The sequence below is a fragment of the Hippopotamus amphibius genome, chromosome 12 (genome assembly GCF_030028045.1).
Source record: "Hippopotamus amphibius kiboko isolate mHipAmp2 chromosome 12, mHipAmp2.hap2, whole genome shotgun sequence".
In the NCBI taxonomy this organism is placed as follows: domain Eukaryota; kingdom Metazoa; phylum Chordata; class Mammalia; order Artiodactyla; family Hippopotamidae; genus Hippopotamus; species Hippopotamus amphibius.
Window position 1 is genome coordinate 45,293,043 of NC_080197.1, and position 19,582 is coordinate 45,312,624.

The 19,582-nt window shown below is 41.5% G+C and overlaps 1 protein-coding gene across 1 annotated transcript in view; it reads left to right on the top strand.

Moving 5' to 3' along the window:
- The window catches only part of PAK5 (p21 (RAC1) activated kinase 5), a 352,938-nt gene that overhangs the window by 232,239 nt on the left and 101,117 nt on the right, over nt 1–19,582 (top strand). Inside the window, exon 3 of the mRNA XM_057702212.1 lies at nt 6,651–6,864. Within this exon, the coding sequence (XP_057558195.1) occupies nt 6,661–6,864 (204 nt within the window). The 5' untranslated portion in view covers nt 6,651–6,660. The remainder of the gene's footprint in view (nt 1–6,650; nt 6,865–19,582) is intronic.

A 19,582-nucleotide genomic window follows, 5' to 3' on the forward strand; every position in this document is an offset into this window, starting at 1 on the left:
AATAGAATTCATAGTCCTGAAACAGACCTTTTGAACCAAAAATATTCAGGGAAATAAAAAGTGTTAGTGGCCAGTAGCCACGTGTCTTCTAGACCACTAGGCATGGTTGTAGTCAAGGAGAGTTTTAAAATCTACCTGCACGGTTACTTCATTTTCTACGTAAACAAGAAGGATGTTCTTATAAGCTCTCCCCTGCATGTTTGTGATGGTTAATATTATGTGTCAGCCTGACTGGGCCAAAGGATGGCCAGATAGTTGGTATTTGTTATTTCTGGGCACGTTTCTGGAAGGATTAGCATTCGAATTAGTGAACCGAATAAAGCTGATGACCCTCCCCAACGTGGGCGAGCCTCGTCCAATTTCTCAAGGACCCAAATGAGCAAAAAGACAAAGAAGGGTAAGCTCACGCTCTCCCTGCTGGAGCTGAGACTTCCATCTCCTCCTGCGCTTGGACACTGGCACTCCTGGTTCTTGTGTTTTCAGACTCAAGACTGGGACCTGCACCACCAGCCCCTGATTCTCCGGGCTGTGGACACGGACTGAATTACAGTGATAGCTTTCCTGGTTCACCACCTTGCAGACAGCAGAGCAGGGGGTATCTTAGCCAATATAACCACATTAGCCAATTCCTGAAATAAATTTCTTCATTTATTTATTTATTTATTTCTTTATTTATTGGCTGTGTTGGGTCTTCGTTGCTGTGCAAGGGCTTTCTCTAGTTGCAGCGAGTTGGGGCTACTCTTCATTGTGGTGCACAGGCTCCTCATTGCTGTGGCTTCTCTTGTTGCAGAGCACGGGCTTTAGGTATATGGGCTTCAGTAGTTGTGACACACGGGCTCAATAGTTGTGGCTCACGGACTCTGGTGCGCAGGCTCAATAGTTGTGCACGGGCTTAGTTGCTCCGCGGCATGTGGGATCTTCCTGGAGCAGGGCTTAAACCCATGTCCCCTGCATTGACGGGTGGATTCTTTACCACTGTGCCACCTAGGAAGTCCCAATTTCTTCCTATATAGATCTATAATATATAAATCCTATTGGTTCTGTTTCTCAGGAGAACTCTATTACAGTGTTTATTTCATAAGGTGAGGACCTATGAGCTAAGAGACATTTTAGAGAGGCTAAAAATAGGGGGCATTAGTTTATGTCTGTCTGTTATATGTGGCTTCTTGAAATGTCTCCACTGGCTCATCCAGCTGTAAATGTACAATTCAACAGTCAAAGGAAATAGTTCTTTCCTGAGCTACATGCCACTTTCAGTGGATACGGCTACCAAAGAACTAGGTAGGTTTTGCCAATATTCAAAAACTTTAATGTAGAGCAACAGCAATAAAGGTAAAATGACTCAAGATTAGAAAGCTCCTCAGGATTCAAACACCTTACTGAACACTCATTCTGTAGGAACTGCCACTTCTCAGGCAAGATGAGAATCTAAACAGGCTGGCACCACTGGGAAGACCAAGTTGTCATCTGATGTATTCCTCAAGAGACAGCAGCTTCTAGAATCATATGTGAATGGCTACTCACGTAAATCAATCTTTTCTTCAGAATGTTAACCCAAAGGACGAATTTTTTAAGTTTTATTCAATGTATTCTGATACATGCTAACTTTAACAAGTGGGGGTTTTTGGTTGTTTGTTTGTTTGTTTGTTCCTTTTTTTCTAACCCACTTTGGTTGCTGTTGTTGTTGGCTGCACTGCACGGCTTGCAGGATCTCGGTTCCCCGACCAGGGATTGAACCCGGGCCACAGCAGTGAAAGCCTGAGGTCCTAACCACTATGCAACCAGGGAACTCCTGCTGAACAAGGCTTTGTTTTGAGTCGATTTAAACATATTTTAGAAAATAAACATACCACACGTGGTTTATCAAAAAAACTTTCAAAACCCAATGGTTCCCCGATGTACCCTACGATAACTCCAAGTTCTGTTTCCCCAGAGGTCACCATGACATTTCTTCGGTTTGGGCAGGTATTTTTTTTTTTTAGTTTTTTACCTCTGACGAAAATATGTGTATGCAGCTATACCAGTGTTAGGCATCTCCATCCTATTTTCTGTTTATGGTAGATAGAATTTAGCTTTATTATACAATCTGCCCAGGGATTGAAAGCATGTGCTTTGAGATTCTGAGTCTCCAGCTTTGCCAGTTTCTCACCTCTGAGCTCCTGTTTTGCCTTCTGTAAAATGGAGATATGATAATAACACCCCTTGTACAGAGGGGTTAACATAGCAGGTCTGAGACGGCATGTCTTAGAGAAGCCTCTGTGCAGGGTTGGCACTCGGCTGGCATCTGGGTACTGGGATTTTAGGAGGGTTCCCACTGTTTTCTGATTAGAGTGGCTCACTGTGACTAAACTGTTTATCCACACAATATGGTCTAAGCTGAACCCATGTTTCTTCTGGAGTCTGAAATTTTGGCACAGACCAGGCACAGGTACCTATATGACAAGTACTGAATAAAATCCTCAGGCACTGAGTCTTTCACAAGCTTTCCTGGTAGACAACATCTCACATGTGTTGTCACAACTCAGTGCTAGGGGAATTCGTCATGTCCTGTGTGAGTCTGCTGGGAGAGGACCCCTGGAAGCTTATGCCTGGTTCCCTCCAGACTTCACCTCTTGTGCCTTTTTCCTTTGGTGTTTTTGCTTTGTATCCTTTCAGTGTAATAAATCACAGCCATGTGTGTAACTCTATGCCGAGTCCTATGAGTTCTCCTAACAAATCAAACCTGGGGGTGGTCTTGGGGTCCCCCATTATAGGGTTGTTGTGAGTTTTAAGTAAGATCAGACACACTGAACATTTAGCACTTTGCCGGTACAGACTAAGCATGGGCTCATCAGAGAGAAGAAACCATTCACTAAGCAGGTCTGGGTTTGAGGAGGGTTCCCTGGCGTGTGTCTTTCACCTAAGTGTGAGAGTCCTTACTGCTGTTGGAGGAATGGCCATCACTCACGAACATCACTGGACATCACGGGGATTCCCTCTCTGCTTTTAGTCAGGTGTGAGCGTCACAGGAACACGGCTTTAGGATTTAGAATGTCTTCATTTTCTTTTTAAGTTGTTTCCGCTTTAACTCAAACTTACTAGACACCTAAAACTGTTTATTACCATTTAAATTACAGTTGTATAGTATCACACGATGAAACGTAGGCAAATTAATTCAGCTGTGGGTTTCCTCTCCGCAACTGTCTTATTTTAAAACAAGAATACTATTAGTTCATTGATATATTCTTTTTTTATATTCTCCCTTGAGTGACATAGCAACCACTGAGAAACTCACAGTCAGGAAGGGAATCGTAAGACATTTCTATTCTGGTTCTGAAAATACCTGATCTAACATTCTCAGTGTTCGTTCAGGTGTGAATACATGCAAAGAACTCTTCTCAAATGACTTTTCTAAAACAATTGCCACCTTGTTTTAATGTCAAGTAGACTCAGCCCACACATGACCAAATTATTTTTTCAAAAAAATGTTTTGGCCATGACGCACGGCATGTGGGACCTTAGTTCCCCAACCAAGGATCAAACCCGTGCCCTCTGCAGTGAAAGCACAGAGTCTTAACCACTGGACCACCAGGGAAGTCTGTCAAATATTTTTTATTTTCACAAAATAATACTGAGATATGGTGTATGGAGTCACTTATTTGGCATAATTTCCTGGCCGCTAAAAACCTTCTAGGCCCTCGACACACCAAACGGTAGCATCAGAGTAAAGACTCCTCTGAGTGGACACAATTGTGTAACAGCTAATACAGTACCCAGATTGGGCATTGTTACTTGAGACTTTGAAGCAGCTAAAATAGAGAAAAAAATGATGGACATCTGAAGATGCAAGGTATGGGATGATAATCAGTTAGCTTTTTCTGTGCAACGAGCTTCTCCAAAATGTAACAGCTTAAAGCAGCAGCCATTTTATTTGCGTCCTGATTCTATAGGTTGGCACTTTGGGTCCAGCTTAGCTGGGGTTTTTTCTGCTGGTTTTGATGGGGCTCGCCTTGTGGATAGCTGCTGGTCAGCGAGGCAGCTTTGTTTCCAGGGCTAGTTGTTGCCTGGCTGGTGAGTGCCTGGGCTACATGGTGGGCCGTTCCCTGGCAGGATAGCCTGGCCTTGTTCTCATGCTGGCTGCTGGGTCCAAGAGCAGCACAGAGGCAAGCCCTCGTGGGCAAGCACATTCGTACTTGTGTCACGGTTTCTGTTGTCCCCTTGTAGATTACGTATCCTGGTCCAGCGTCCGTGCGGGGGAGACCCACGCAAGGGCTTGGACATTGGAAGGCATGAAACATTGGGGGTCATTCCTGTGATGATCTACTGCATCTGGGTTCCTTTACTTCTTTATATTCTGGCTGAGATGTTCTCACATGTTTAAAATCAGTTGACCTATATTTATTAACCTAATTATAGTAAGATACTTAAAGAATTTTAAAAAATTACAATTATGTTTTCCAAGAGAGACAACACATCAAGGTATTTTTGAGCCCTTATCATCCTTCATTAGTTTTTCATTATCACCTTATGTGAGTTTTCTAAATTAGTCTGAAGTAACAACCAGGATGAATGGGAAAATGGGTTTTGATAAATTCTGGGGAGTTAATGCTATGAAGAGTCTTATCCCTGTCAAGAGAATATATATGAAGTGCTGTGGTCTGAATGTGTCCCTCCAAAATTCATGTTGAAATCCTAATCCCCAAGGTGATGGCAGTAGGAAGTGGGACCTTTGGGAGATGATCGCTTCATGAGGGTGGAAGCCCATGAATGGGATTAGTGCCCCTATAAGAAGAGACCAGAGAGAGCTCCCTTGTCCCTTCTGTGAAGTTACAGCAAAAAGGCAGCCATCCAGAAAGCGGGTTCTCACTAGGTATTGAATCTGCCAGCACCTTGATCTTGGACTTCAGCCTCCAGAACAGTAAGAAATGAATTTCTGTTGTTTATAAACCTCCTGGTCTCTGGTGTTTTGTCATAGCAGCCCAACTAGCATCAGTAGAGGATGGAACAGAAGCTTTAGAAAACTAGAAGGGAAGGAGGAAGCCCCCACGGGACAAGCAAGAATAAGTGGTTAAAAGAGAAAACAGAAGTTTTAATGGAGGGTGAAGGGGAGGGAGGGAGAGAGGAAGGAGGGAGAGAAGAAAGGAAGATGTGAGCATCTACGGAGCTCTAATCCTAGGTGCTCTTCCCTGAATGTTCTGTGCTGCGTGATTTTAGTCTGTCAGCAAATATTTCCTGAGCCCTACCATATGCCAGGTGTTGGCAAACAGTAATAAACAAGCAGACAGCATCCCTACTCTCACGGATCTTAAATTCTAGATGGGAAGACAGACAGTGGGCGTATGGTTACACCCAATTAATTGACAGCAAGTGGATAAGTGCAGTGAAAAGTATGTACAGAGCTGTAGGAGTGTATGTATAACCCACCTACTCAAGTCTGAGGGCTGAGAAAAGGCTTCTCTAACAAAGCAGCATTGAAGCCTAAGCACCATCCTTTACCTGCATAAATCATACCTGCAGCATAAATCATATCTGCAGCATAAATCATACCTGCAGCATAAATCATACCTGCAGCAGGGCTGTCAGGATTCCCCAAATGGTCATGATTGTCCTGTTCACAATAAATTCAGAAAGAGGAAAGCAGTTACCCAAGATCATGGTGAAGAGCTGGGATTCAAACCCAAGTTACCCTACATCTTTTCAATAAATGTAAAGCATACAGTGACTATTTTACATTATTTTCTAGAGGTATCCCTGTCACAGGGTAAATACATTGTTTCAAACAAGTAAAATACATTGTATAAAATTCTAACTATACAGTGAAAATTGGCTCTTCCTCCCTGCCTTGTCCCCCTGGCTCCTTCCTCTGCAGGCAACACCAGTCAAGTTTCTGATATATTCATTCAGAAGTATTTTTAATACTTGCAGCACTTACTTTGTGCCAGGTGCTTTTCAAAGTGTTTTACAAATGTTTACTTGTTTAATCCTAATAATAATTTTGTGTGGCAAATAGAATTATTAACCCCATTTTTCATGTTTATACATATTTTCCGCACAAATGTTTTAGAGTTTAAATGCACACCAGACTTTGAGATGCTTCTCCCTGTGTGCTGGTCAGCTTTTGCTTTGATAACATCATGTAACAAACAAGTGCAAAATCTTAGAGGCTTCATGACAAACATTTATTTCATACTTGTAACTCAGCTGTGGCTTAGCTGGGCTTGGCTGCAAACTGGAGGTCATATTTGTGTCTGCTTCTTGCATCTCTCCCTCTAGAATCTTGACTAAGGGAGTATTGCCTACTAGAGATATCTTCATACCAAGTGGCAGGAGCATAAGTGGGAAGTGGAAACATACATATTCACCTTCAGAAATGTCCACCCTGAACTGAAGGACGTTCTCTTCCACCCACAGTCCATTAGTCAAAGCGAGTCACATGGTCAAATCCAAACTCTATGGGTCAGGAAACTATACATGGCAAGTGCAAGGAGAGAACAAAAACATTTGAATGAAGTTATCTAATCTACACACCCTGAAAATACAAATTCCATCTTTTGCTGCTGATGTATAGAGGAAGAATTGAAAAGGTAGAACTCTGAATGAATTACTAATTTTCCTACGGTCTTCTGCTGGTGAGATATCAACAGCTCCCCTTTTCTGTTTGCATTTCTCAGGTTTTGCACCATGTTTGGAAAGAAAAAGAAAAAGATTGAAATATCTGGCCCATCCAACTTTGAACACAGGGTTCATACTGGGTTTGATCCACAAGAACAGAAATTTACCGGCCTCCCCCAGCAGTGGCACAGCCTGTTAGCAGACACGGCGAACAGACCGAAGCCCATGGTAGACCCTTCGTGCATCACTCCCATCCAGCTGGCTCCCATGAAGGTATGGCGAGGGTTCTGTCTTTAAGTTGGCTTAAGAAGCATGTTCTCGTTTGATGCAGTGCACCATCTTTACGGGCGAGCTATCAAATGTGTAAATTATGTATTTGTTTTTAAATATCTACAGATTATCCACAATCATCTTCAATGATTATAATGTTCACCACTTACTGTAAGTTGCAACACATGAAAAGGAACCTCAGCTTTCAGATGTGAGTTTTTTTAATCAGAATCATACAATACAGTCACAAAATAGGAAATTTTTATTTCTACTTTTAATGATGTGTGTTCTTTTTACTATAACCTCTGAGTAGACATTATGTTAGGCAGCCTTGTGTTGTTTTGCATTTGCCCTCAGAATGTCTAAACTTTTATATAAATAGTAATAACAGTTTTTAACAATAATAAATGATTTATATATGTATACACATACATGCATATGCATGTATTTTATATATAATCAAATATATATCTTTAAGTATATTTATAAGTATATGCATCTATAAATTATATGTATGTAGCCGTCATAGTCTAAGAGAGAGCTATTTCAAATAAAAATGAATCATTTGTGTCCTAGAATAGGCTATAATGTGTCTTAAACAAATGGCTAGTGGATTTTTAAAAGGAATGTTCATCAAAATAATTGCATCGAAGTGGAAATCAGACCCAATACATTTAAGATATGTCAAGAGACTACAAAGAAAATCCAGCCTTTGCCATCTCCTTCTGCACCTCAGAGTGATACGAATTCCCTGGGCCATTTCCCAAAAGCTCCCTATGGGAGTTAAACATCATTGAAGCTTATCGTCATGTTATCCACTAGGTCAGATTCTATCCTCACTCCTTATATTAGCAGGCATCTCAGCTGCATAAATACCTTGTTCTGTATTAACATGCATATTGAATGTACTGGGTTTAAATGATACGTGAAACAATAGCGGATGCATTTTTAAAGGGTGTAAAGAAGGAACCTGATAAATTACAAGAAATTCTTATGACATCACCTGAGCTAAGTTGAAATTGTGATTCTGTCTTTTCTAGTATTGAACACGTGGGTCTGTTCTGCCCAAAGATGGACACAGAGTGTTTTAATCCTGCATCTTGTGAATTTGATATTCTGATAAGATTTTGGAAGTTTTCAGGCCAGCTAAAATGTAAAATACTGAAGAGATAGATAGTGAGAAGATAAATCTGTAGGGACAAAAAGGAACCTCTCATTCTAAACAGGTATTGATTGATATTTAATAGAAACTGACCAATTCACCAACTCAACTGGTTAATATTAGGCAGTATCCTACTATTGAACATGATTTTCTTCTGTAATAAAGACTGATGCCTCACTAATGACTAATAAATAATAGGCTGGACTTTATCTAAAAAGAAGTTGAGGTTGGAAAGAATTTACCTTTTAGTTTCATTATTTTTTGCATATTCCAAGTTTTTATAAAACCCAGAAAACAGAAGATGCAGTGTGCCCAGAAAAGTTATCTGCTATTAATCATTATGGCAAAGGAAAAATGCCCAAATGAAACAAGCGCTATTTTTTTACCCTTGAATGTAGTGATTTGATGAAGAACATTCTGGAAGGAAGCAGTCTTAGTGTGACATCTTAACTAAAGGCCCACGATGTGCTCTCTTATCCAGGAGTGTGTTTATTATGGGGTCAGGACAAAGTACCAATTATTTCACCATGGTTTTTCACTTGTCCGGATGCTAGCAGATCCTGGCTGGCAGTGAGGTAGGAAGCTCCTATCTCAGTGATAATCTACCACGCTCAGTGGACATGGGACCTAAGAGAACCTTCTAGCTCATTTCTTCCATCTCCTGAATGGGCTGGCTCATTATCCTCCCAGACAGAATTACTGAGCTCCTGGGCCCTGTGATTCTCTTACATCATGGGCTTCCCAGCCCTGATGCCAAATGTGTGAGTATGCAGGCTGTATGAAATGCGAATGTTTGTTTTAAACACTTAAATGCAAACAGAAAGATGAGTGGAAAATACATCTCAAGTATTGCAAGATACATCTTGAGTATCCAGTCCTGCAAATTTCAAGCACAGTTTTGCCTGTGAGAAACAAACAAAAACAGACAAGGAGTAACAAGAGTCAGCTAGGTTGAATTTTCCCCAGAAAGAGCAGAGATAATTGAGTGCTTTTTAACTGAAGGACCCCCAAGAAATCCATACTTCATACTCTCACCAAACTCCTTGAGATGGAGCCTCTCTTTCCCAAGATCCCACAAATGCAGCTGGTGCTATCAGCACATATTGAATTGGAGTCCAAGAGAATCCTGCTGACTCTACCAGCCTCTTGGAGTAAGGAAAATAAAAGATTCCAGGGGCCAAAGTACACCATGAGGTTAGGATTATCTCGCTCTTTGGAAATGTCTTCTCTGAAGAAATCTTGCAAGTGACTTGAGAAGGACAAATTATAAACCATGCAAAATATATTGCAGAAGTCAGAACAGTCTTTGGAATAAGAAGCCATGAATGAAGTGATAGAAAGGAATGAATAGGCAGAGTTGTGCGGATTTAAAGCCATTTTGGCAAAGCTTTTTTAAGTTAAGTAGAATTGACTATTCTAATTTGGTCGAGTTGTCCTTTAAAGCAGGCAAAGGAAATGAGAAAATAGATCGTGACATAAAAGCAGTACTGGAAGAGGTGCATAGCGCCTTAGGTGGTGGCAAAGTGCCAGTTCTTCAGGATTGGTCAGTAAGCTTCAGGCGGGCTGGTTCTGAATAGAAATTCACTGTTGCATCCAACACTCTCTTCTCTGCTTGGTTAACGTGTCAGCTGTTCCTGTTCAAACCTTCTTCAAATTACACGTCACCATCACCAGGACATACTCTTCTACGGAGATTCATTTAGGTCAGTGTTTCTCAAACTACAGTCCAACAGAATCACCTGCAGGGCTTGATAGACAATGATTGCTGAGCCCATCCCCAAAGTTTCTGATTGAACAGGGCTGGGGTGGAGCCTAAGAATTTGCACTTCTAATAAGTTTCCAGGTGATATGGATGCTGCTGGTCTGGGGACCACGCTTTGAAAACCTTGATTTAGCTAATACAAAGGAATGTATCCATATAATGTATCAACACATATTTACACTGGCCAACATTGACAAAATCTCAGAAACCAAGAACCACAGGCTAGCTTTGATTTGTGTCCAAAGTTAAACTTCAGGTACCCAAGCCAAAGACTTGTAGGCAAGGTGAGGGTGGGGTGGGGAGTGCCCTTTAAAACATAAAATGTTTGGCAAATATCTTTGAGAAACTCCTTTTCTCAAAATGTAACATCATTCTGTCCACAAGAATGTCATAAGCAATATTAGCAAAGTTCCTGCTGAATTAGATACATTTATATAAAGGGCAGGTTGAATGGTCATGTTTGTTCTTGCCCAGTGGTTCTCAGACTTGGGCTTTCAGTAGAATCTCCTGATGAGCTTATTAAAACTTGAGATTCCTGGGCCCCACCCTAGAGATTCTGATTCAGTAAGTTCTGGGTGGATGCCATAGTCTGCATGTCTAACACTCTCTCAGATGATGCTGATGCTACTGATGGGTGGAGGACAACTTTAAGAACCACTGTTTTAGGTGGACTGAAGCTTGAACTTAGTGATCACCCTTTATAACAGCCTACAAATCATTTTAAAATGCTAAAAAAATATACAGAGGATAATGTGAAAAAGGCTTTGTACCACAATGTTGTAAAATCAACTATACTCCAATTAAAAAATAAAATAAGAATAAATGGCCATTTAAAAAAGGCTTTATAGTTTCTGTTTAAAGTGAACAAATAGAGACTTCCCTGGTGGAGCAGTGGTTAAGAATCCGCCTGCCAAGGCAGGGGACATGGGTTCAATCCCTGGTCTGGGAAGATCCCACATGCTGCAGAGCAACTAAGCCTATGTGCCACAACTACTGAGCCCACGTGCCTAGAGGCTGTGCTCCACAACAAGAGAAGCCACCCCAATGAGGAGCCCGTGCATTGCAAGTAAGGGTAATGCCACTCACCGCAACTAGAGAAAGCCTGTGCACAGCAACAAATACCCAACACAGCCAATAAATATATTAATTAAAAAAATAAAGTGAACAAATAGCATATCTTAACATTTGCTTCAGATTTGTTTTTCAAGTAAAACCATAGAAATAATATTAATAGTATTGGTTGGCATATTTGTTTTGTTAAGTGATGTCATACTGTCTATAATATGCTCTAACTTGCTTTTTTACTTAACATTGTTTTGAGATAAACTCATTTTCTACAAATCAATATGAATTTATTTAAAAATTGTATCTGTTTACAGCTTCTCCATTTTTTGATGAAGGGATGTTGCCAAATATTTGCTATTTATAAATAATGTTGTGAATATCTTTGTTCTTGTTCCCTTGGGCACATGGTGAGACATTTTCTTGCAGCAGTTCTCAAAGTTTGGTCTAGAACCCCTGGGGGTCCCTCAGACTGTCTCAGGGAATGGAAGATCAAAACTATTTTCATTATAATACTAAAGCATCACTTGCCATTTTCACTTTCATTCTCTCCCAAGTGTACAGTAGAGTTTCCTAAAACCTACATGGCGTGTGTTAATGCCATTGGTCTGATGCCTAATGGATGTTGTGCTTTGTATTCTTGTGTTTTAAATGTTTCTCAGTTTGTTTCAGATGCAGTCAATATTGATAGATATAACATAAACCAAAGTCTTTTGTGGTCCTCAGTAACTGAGGTTCTTGAGACCAAAAAGTTGGAGCACCATTGTCTTAGGGCTGACATCAAATTTAATTATCTGTGGCTTCTTCAACTTGCTCCTTACATACTACCCAGTGTTTTTTGGTGTTTTCTTCTTATTCTTTTGTTTGTTTGTTTGTTTGTTTTGAAAATAGAGGCTACTTTTCTCCAGTTGGCTGGTAATCTTCTGGGGTAAACAACTGTCTCATAGATTATTGAATGCAGTATTTTATCCCTTTTAGTGTCATAGAATATAATTTCTCTAAGAACATGAGTTCTCTGGTTTTGAAGTCATTTAAAATGACTCCGTCCTAGAAAAAGGAGCCTTCCTGCACTGTTGGTGGGAATGTAAATTGGTACAGCCAATATGGAGGTTCCTTTAAAAACTAAAAATGGAGCTACCATATGATCCAGGAATCCTACTCCAGGGCATATATCCAGAGAAAACCATAATTCGAAAAGATACACACACCCCAATGTTCATTGCAGCACTACTTACAATAACCGAGACATGAAGCACCTAAATGTCCATCAACAGATTAATGGGTAAAGAAAATATGGTGCATAGATACAATGGAATTCTACTCAACCATAAAAAGAATGAAATCATGCCGTTTGCGGCAACATAGATGCACCTAGAGATTATCATACTAAGTGAGGTAAGTCAGAGAGAGACAAATACCCTATGATATCACTTGTATGTAAAATCTAAAAAAAAATATACAAATGAACTCATTTACAAAACAGAAACAGACCCACAGACCAAGAAAACAAACTTATGGCTACCAAAGGGGAAAGGGGAACAGGGATAAATTAGGAGTTTGGGATTAACATATACACACTACTATTTATAAAATAAACAACAAGAACCTACTATAGCACAGGCAACTATGCTCAATTTTTGTAATAACCTATAAAAGGAAAAGAATCTGAAAAATATATATATGTATATGTATAACTTAATCGCTTTGCTGCACACCTGAAACTAACACAACATTGTAAATCAATTATACTCCAATAAAAAATAAATAAAATAAATTATTTTTAAAAATAATAAAGTAAAATGCCCCCATCCTTACCATCCCCTTTTCTGATGTAGCCTTCAAATCCTTTCTGCCAGTCTTCTTTTTATCCTTTCAAGTTTGAAGAGTCACAGAGACTAGGAACACACACTGGTTCTGCCTGGGTCTGCATCCTCTCCGTGGTCTGTGGTACTGTATAATCTTCCAAAGCCGAGCTTCCCTCATCCTTGTCTGCCCCTGACTGTTGCATTAAAAACCACTCTACTCACACAAACAAGTAAAATCAGGAGGGATAAATCCTCAGGTCCCGCCTCCCCATTCTTGAATACTTGTACTGTTGTTTTATTTTCTCCCATGTCATCGTTTATGTTGAAGTGTCTTGTTGAAGATTGAACAATGTAATTCTTCATCTTTTCTCCCTTTTCGTGATTCACAACTTTGCATTCAGGATTTAGGTTTTCAGAGCCACATCATCCTTCTTAGCTCTATTTCCTTGGGATTCACCCTCTCCTTGAATTTTTTTTTTTTTTTTTTTTTTTTTTTTTGGCTGTGTTGGGTCTTTGTTGCTGCGTGCAGGCTTTCTCTAGTTGCTGCGAGCAGGGGGCTTCTCTTCATTGCGGTGCGCGGACTTCTCATTTGCAGTGACTTCTCTTGTTGCGGAGCACGGGCTCTAGGCACACGGGCTTCAGTAGTTGTGGTGTGCAGGCTCAGTAGTTGTGGCACAGGGGCTTAGCTGCTCCGTGGCATGTGGAATCTTCCCGGACCAAGGATCGAACCTGTGTTCCCTGTATTGGCAGGTGGATTCTTATCCACTGTGGCATCAGGGAGGTCCCTGAATATTTTTTGAAATTTCCTCTCCTAATATACAGGGCAACTCTCTGACATTTTCTGGCATGATCTCCCTTTGACACAAGGTGACAATTTCTCACAAGGTTCCTTCTCATTCCCCCATCACTGATGTGCTCTTCCTCATTGGTCAGAATCCAGTCTAGAGGGACTATTGGTTTTAGGACCAGCTTTGCCTTCTGAGAGCTGTCATCAACGAGTTCAAACTGTGTCTCAGATGGTTGTCAGGCTCTTAACTGAATGAAACTTCCAGCAATTCCGAGAGCTCAGAAGTCTCATCACGACTTTTCTGGCTCTTATTCCTGTTTCGTGACTGACTTGTAATATGGGAGCCTCACAATTGACCTTCAGCTAGGCTGAGTGTCTTCTGTCCTGTTTTTTTTCATCATGATATTTTCTACTGGGTCCCCTCTTAAAGCTCATGGATCCCCCATGATCTTCTTATCCTCTGAAGTCCATGTGGTTCTATCTACTCCTCCTTTTAGATCTGTTTCCACTAAAATATAGTGTTGAGCGTGGAAGCATCTTTCTTACAACGTGAAATTCAGTGCCCTGATGTTCACCCGTCTATGGGGAGAAATGGGAAGAAGAGGCTTCAGAAGTCAGCTCACTGGCATCTAAGTGCAAGATGCCAGTTGCAGACTGAATGGCTTCACATGAGTCACCTACCTGCTGCTCTGAACAGAAGTTTCCTTGTCTGTTAAATGAAGGTACTGGTATTTCCCTTGAACGTTTGAATGGCAAGATCCTAACTGTCCAAGGAGCTTTGGTGGGTGGAGAATACATTCTACTATTTGTACTTAGTTTAATAACATGATAAAATTATGGGTCTGTTAAGTAATATTTTAGAAAAATACCAGTACCCACCATTAAATTAATTCCATTGATCAAATTATGCATTTAAATACTAATTAGAATCTCCCAAATATTTCAAGAATATCATAGGTGGAATATTTCAAGTTTTCTTGGCTGCTTCAACCATAAATGCAAAAAAAGTAAACACATGCGAACAAGGATAGTAAAGACACATCAAATATCATAACCGTCATAACAGCTGTAAGATATATTGTTTTACCAACACTTGGTCTCTTACAAAATTATTGATATTGTGGTTTTGCTTCCTTTCCTCATTATTTCAATATATATTTTATACTTTCTCAAATTTTACTGCAAAACTTATTTTTAAGCCTTCCTAGGGTTACACAGTACTACCAGACCTAAAAGATAAAAGATACCAACCATCTCAAGCAAGCTGTTAGGGACTCAGTAAACAGAACCTAATGTTGTGCTTGTGGTCATTGTTGGGAGTGATGGTGGTGGTGGTATTGTTACTGTTATTCCTTCGGAGTTTATGTCCTCTAATGTACCCCAGGTTGCCCAAACTTGTTTGCTAACTCAGAGCCAGTTCTGAAATCTGTATCCTTAAAACCCCCAGGATGCAGAAAATTTTACATTAATTTCACTCATTCATTCAACAAGTGTTTATTGGAGGCTCACTCCATGCTAGAGTTGTCCATGTGGACAGGAAGTGCCAGGTCCCTGTCCTGGGGACTGGAATTCTCATGGGAAGACAGTTAGTGATCATTTAAATAAGCAGACAACACAGCTACAGTAGCAATAAATATGATGGAGAAAAGAAAATATCATCATCCTATAAAGTAACTGAGGGTGAGGCTATTTGGAGTCCTTGAAGAATGTCCTTCCATGAAGGTGACGAGGGAGCCAAGGAGGAGAAGGCCCAGGAGGGGGAGATGTTCCCTGGTGGAAGAAGAACTAGTGCAGGGACCTTGGGGTGGGAACAAGCGTGGGGAGTTGGCCTGTGGGGCTGGAGCAGAGGGCGCAGGGAGAGGGGCTGGGAGACGTGTTCAGACACAAGGCAAAGAGGGATTGGGTGGGGGTGGGGTGGGGGGGGCGCCTTGTGAGCCACAGGCAGGAGTTGTTATTGGTTAAACCCCTGTGCATGAAGGACTTGGGTCTCAGATCAAGAAATTGCTCTATTACAAAATAAATTGATTCATTTAAAGGTCAGATCCAGTTTTAAAGTGTGCCAGCGATATTGATTTGATATGCAAGTCCTGCAGGTTTTAGGGGCGTATTAATTAAATGGGTGTGAATAGTTGAGATTCGGGGAGTCCTTCCAACTCTATGACTGTCAAAAGACATTTAAGAAAAACACAAACCTCTTGCAGAAGAAATAATGTGTGTGTTGTAAAGATGTTTAATTTTTTTTAAAGGAAAAGGTAATTATAAAATGAAACTTGGGGGCAGATTACCTCTATTCTAAAACCTCTCATCAAAAACATCACTTGGAAACACCTACAGGAGTGTCTGTTAAGTAGACTGGAACCAAGGCTTTCACTGGGAGGACAGGTGATTAACCTTTGCTGAAGTTCTAATATTTCTGCACTTCAAAAACCAGTGAGGAGAACAGACTTGGACTCTCATAACTGTCTTGGTGCCCATTTCTTTCTGGAATCTCTCCTTCCATTTTCAATATGCCTTCTCAACCTTCCACTGCCACAGAGACTGCAAGGAAAACATTACACTGGCTTCAAATTCTCTCACTTGCCTAAATTCAGGAGATTGGGGCAAGGTGAGCTTTATCCCAAAGGAGTGGATAAGGCCAAACCTAAAGCCAGATTTATGATCTATCTTCATTTCTATGAACCAACCAAATCTGGAAACTTCTTTAAAGCATTTTCCATTGTATAAATGAGGTTAGTATTTGGCATGCCACACGCCCACCACTCCCCTCACCCCACACATACAGCCACCTCCGAAAGTAAAAAAAAAAAAAAAAAAAAAAGTAAAAATTGACATCCTTCAAACGTACCATCTTTCTTCTTTTACTGCAGTGTTTTACTCAAGCTGCTTCAATATTTCCTTTCCGTTGGAGCAGACTTAAGCTCGTATGGCCTAGTTGTTACTCCAGAAAAGCAGAGGCTGATGTTTTCAGGGCAGAGGGAATCATCACAGGAGAGTGACCCCTGTAGGTTCTCACCCCTTCTTGCATTTTGAGGAGAGCCGGATATTAACTGCACACTTCCCCTGGGTTCTCAGCTGGCTCCTCCCGGCACCCCTGTGACGTCTCTGTACTCACAAATGACGGGATTGCACACCTGCAGCTATGGGACAAGTAGAAAACAGCTACACTTTCATGTTCCGTGATCCTAGAATGTGGAAGATCCTGGGTTTCCCATGAAAAGAGGACCACTAAGGTCCCACGAGCAAGGGCTCTCAGCCCCTCCCTCTCAAGACTTTGGTATCTGCTATAGCCCTGAAGATAAACAAAAATAGGATGTACCATTTTAAAGCAATGGTCAATCACTGGTTGTATTGAAAAGTAGTTTATGACTAATTGGTGGTTAGGTCTATTTCTAAGTGCCTCCTCTCAGCTTAAAATCCCCAGCCCAGCATTCCTGCAGTGACTCTGGTCCCCAGATGTAACTCCGAGGAGGAGATGGACAGATCCCTCATAGTGGCGGAACACAGGCACCAAGAAGCAAACGAGTAAGTGTTCAAACGCCTGCTGCTCCCTCTCTGTCCACGGTGGCCTCCCTGTTCCCTGAGCTGATCATATCTGAGGTCAAACATGAACCCTCAGATCACAGGCATCACTCCAGACTCATGCTGGTTTCCTGTTGAGTGAACTGCTCTGAACTCCTGACAGCTGAACTCCTCCAATGAGGATGGTCGTGCTTTGATAACTGGGAAATTCTATATACAGAGACGATGTTCTCAGGGATGCCTTATTTGCCCCAGCTCTTCTCTCCTGGCAGGGGTGACCTAACTGAAAATAGTGCTTCTAAATCCAGAGGCAAAAGCATGTGGCTCCCTGTGACTCCCACACATGCTTGGAACTTGAAAGATTTAATTTTATCTTTTATTTAGCATCTCATAGAAATTGGGGCACTAAGATGGCAGCTATAGGCTTCTGGAGGGGCACTGTCAAATCCTATAGTTTTTAATCGTTTTGTCTTGTAATTTTAAATATAAGCGTTATGTTGTCAACTATTGATAAAGGAATTTAATCAATGCTTGGTCATTTCCAAGCTGCACATCACCATCCAACTGATTGGATGCTACTACTATTACCTACAAGGTGAAAACTGCAGTGCAAAAGCTGTACCCAAAATGGCACTAGTCTAAGAGTTTGCTGTACTCACACAGTCCATCGCTTATTGAGAATCTTTGTATTAGTTTTCTACTGCTGCATGATAAATCACCACACATGCCATGGCTTACAAGAATACACATTTATCATCTCAACAGTTTCTGTGAGTGTAGAGTCTGGGTTCTCTGCTCAGGCTCCCACAAAGCTGCGGTCAGGGTCAGCTGGGCTTCATTGCCATCCGGAGGCTTGACTGGGAAAGAATCCACTTCCAAGCTCATTTAGGTTGTTGGCAGAACTCACCTCCTTGCTTTTGTAGAATGGATGATGCTTTGCTTCTTCAAAGCCAGCAGGAGAGTGAGAGCTACCTGCGTGGAGTCTGATGTATATGTCATAATGTAATCATGAAGTGATGTCCCATCACTGTTGTCATATCATGTAACATAACCATGAGACAGGTGACACGCCATGACCCTTGCCATATCACATAACCCACAAGTGTGGAAGTGGCATCCTGCCACCTCTGCCATGTTCTGGTGGTTTAGAAGCAAGTCCCAGGTCCTGCCCAGGCTCATAGAGAGGGGATCACAGAAAGGCGTGAGCACCAGGAGACCAGAATCATGGAGGAGCCACGCTAGGGCCTATCCACTCTGGTCCTCACAGTCCCTCCCACATGCAAAATGTATCACGTCAGCCCAAGTTTTCCATTTCATCCTGTTATAGAATCACCTCAAGTGAAATTGGGGTCAGGTGTACACGAAGCTCTCAGGCGTAATCTGTTAAGCACAGCTGCTGGGGCACCACTGCCCTCCATCTGTGGAGCTGTGAACCCTCAGCCCTCCCAACAGTGGTGGTGGGGCCGGCATAGGATAATTGCTGTAGACGTTCTGGTTCAAAACAGGAGAAACAGGAGGTGAAAAGGAGTCATCAGTCCAAAGCTGCCGTGAAACCCAGCCTGGCAGATGTTGGGAGTTCCTCGATTAGGTTTCAAGCTTGGGAATAGTCCTCTGTGGCTCAAGCCCCACTCTCACTCTCGGGGTCTTGGTTCTGCCCTCCTTTCCCATGAAAAGTAGCCCATGTCTACAGCCCAGTAGTTTTATCAGCCTGCTCTTTGTTGCCAGTAGAATTTGGGGTGGGGGGGGGGATCTGAAACCCTCCTGCCATAACATCTCGGTGCCTCGCAGTCCAGGCTGGCAGTGTTTCTGTTGAGACAATTTCTCAAGAACTTTGTAGACCTTGTGTGGATGTCACTGTTGTTCCCTCCATGAGGAAACAACTACATCCACAGATATTAAGATAAACCCTCCAGGACCTCAGCCTCCCCTAAGAGGCTGAGGGGCAGTGCCTTTAAGCTTCCTAGAGGTTCTCTGGTTTGATTGAGAAGATCTATGGGGCATACCCTTAATTTCTTCAAAAGGCCCATTGTATGACTGCATACCCTGACGTTGGGTCTTTCTTGAGTTTTTTTGTTTGTTTGTTTTTTGTTTTCTTTTTTTTTGGGGGGGGGGGTTGATGTGGACCATTTTTGAAGTCTTTATTGAATTTGTTACAATATTGCTTTTGTTTTTATGTTTTGGTTTTTTGGCCACAAGGCATATGGGATCTTAGCTCCCCAACCAGGGATCGAACCTGCAACCCCTGCATTGAAAGGAGAAGTCTTAGCCACTGGACTGCCAGGGAAGTCCCTTTGCTCAGTTTTTAACTGAGAGTTGGTTATACAGCCACACCCTCAGCCTTTTCTCTAGAGTAAGCTTTCCTGAGTGCATCCCTTCATTTTCTCACCTTTGCCAAATACAGAGGCTCAGAATTTTTTAAGTCATGAGATTCTGGTTCCCTTTTTTAAATAAATTCTTCCTTCAATGAATCTCTTTCCTCTTACATTTTACTGTAAGTAGAAGGAAGAAACCAGTCAGCACTGACCACACTTTGCTTGGAAATCTCTGTAGACATGTCACGAAATTTATCACTTACAGCATCTGCTTTCCACATAGCTCCAGAAGACAGTTTTTCCAAAATTTCT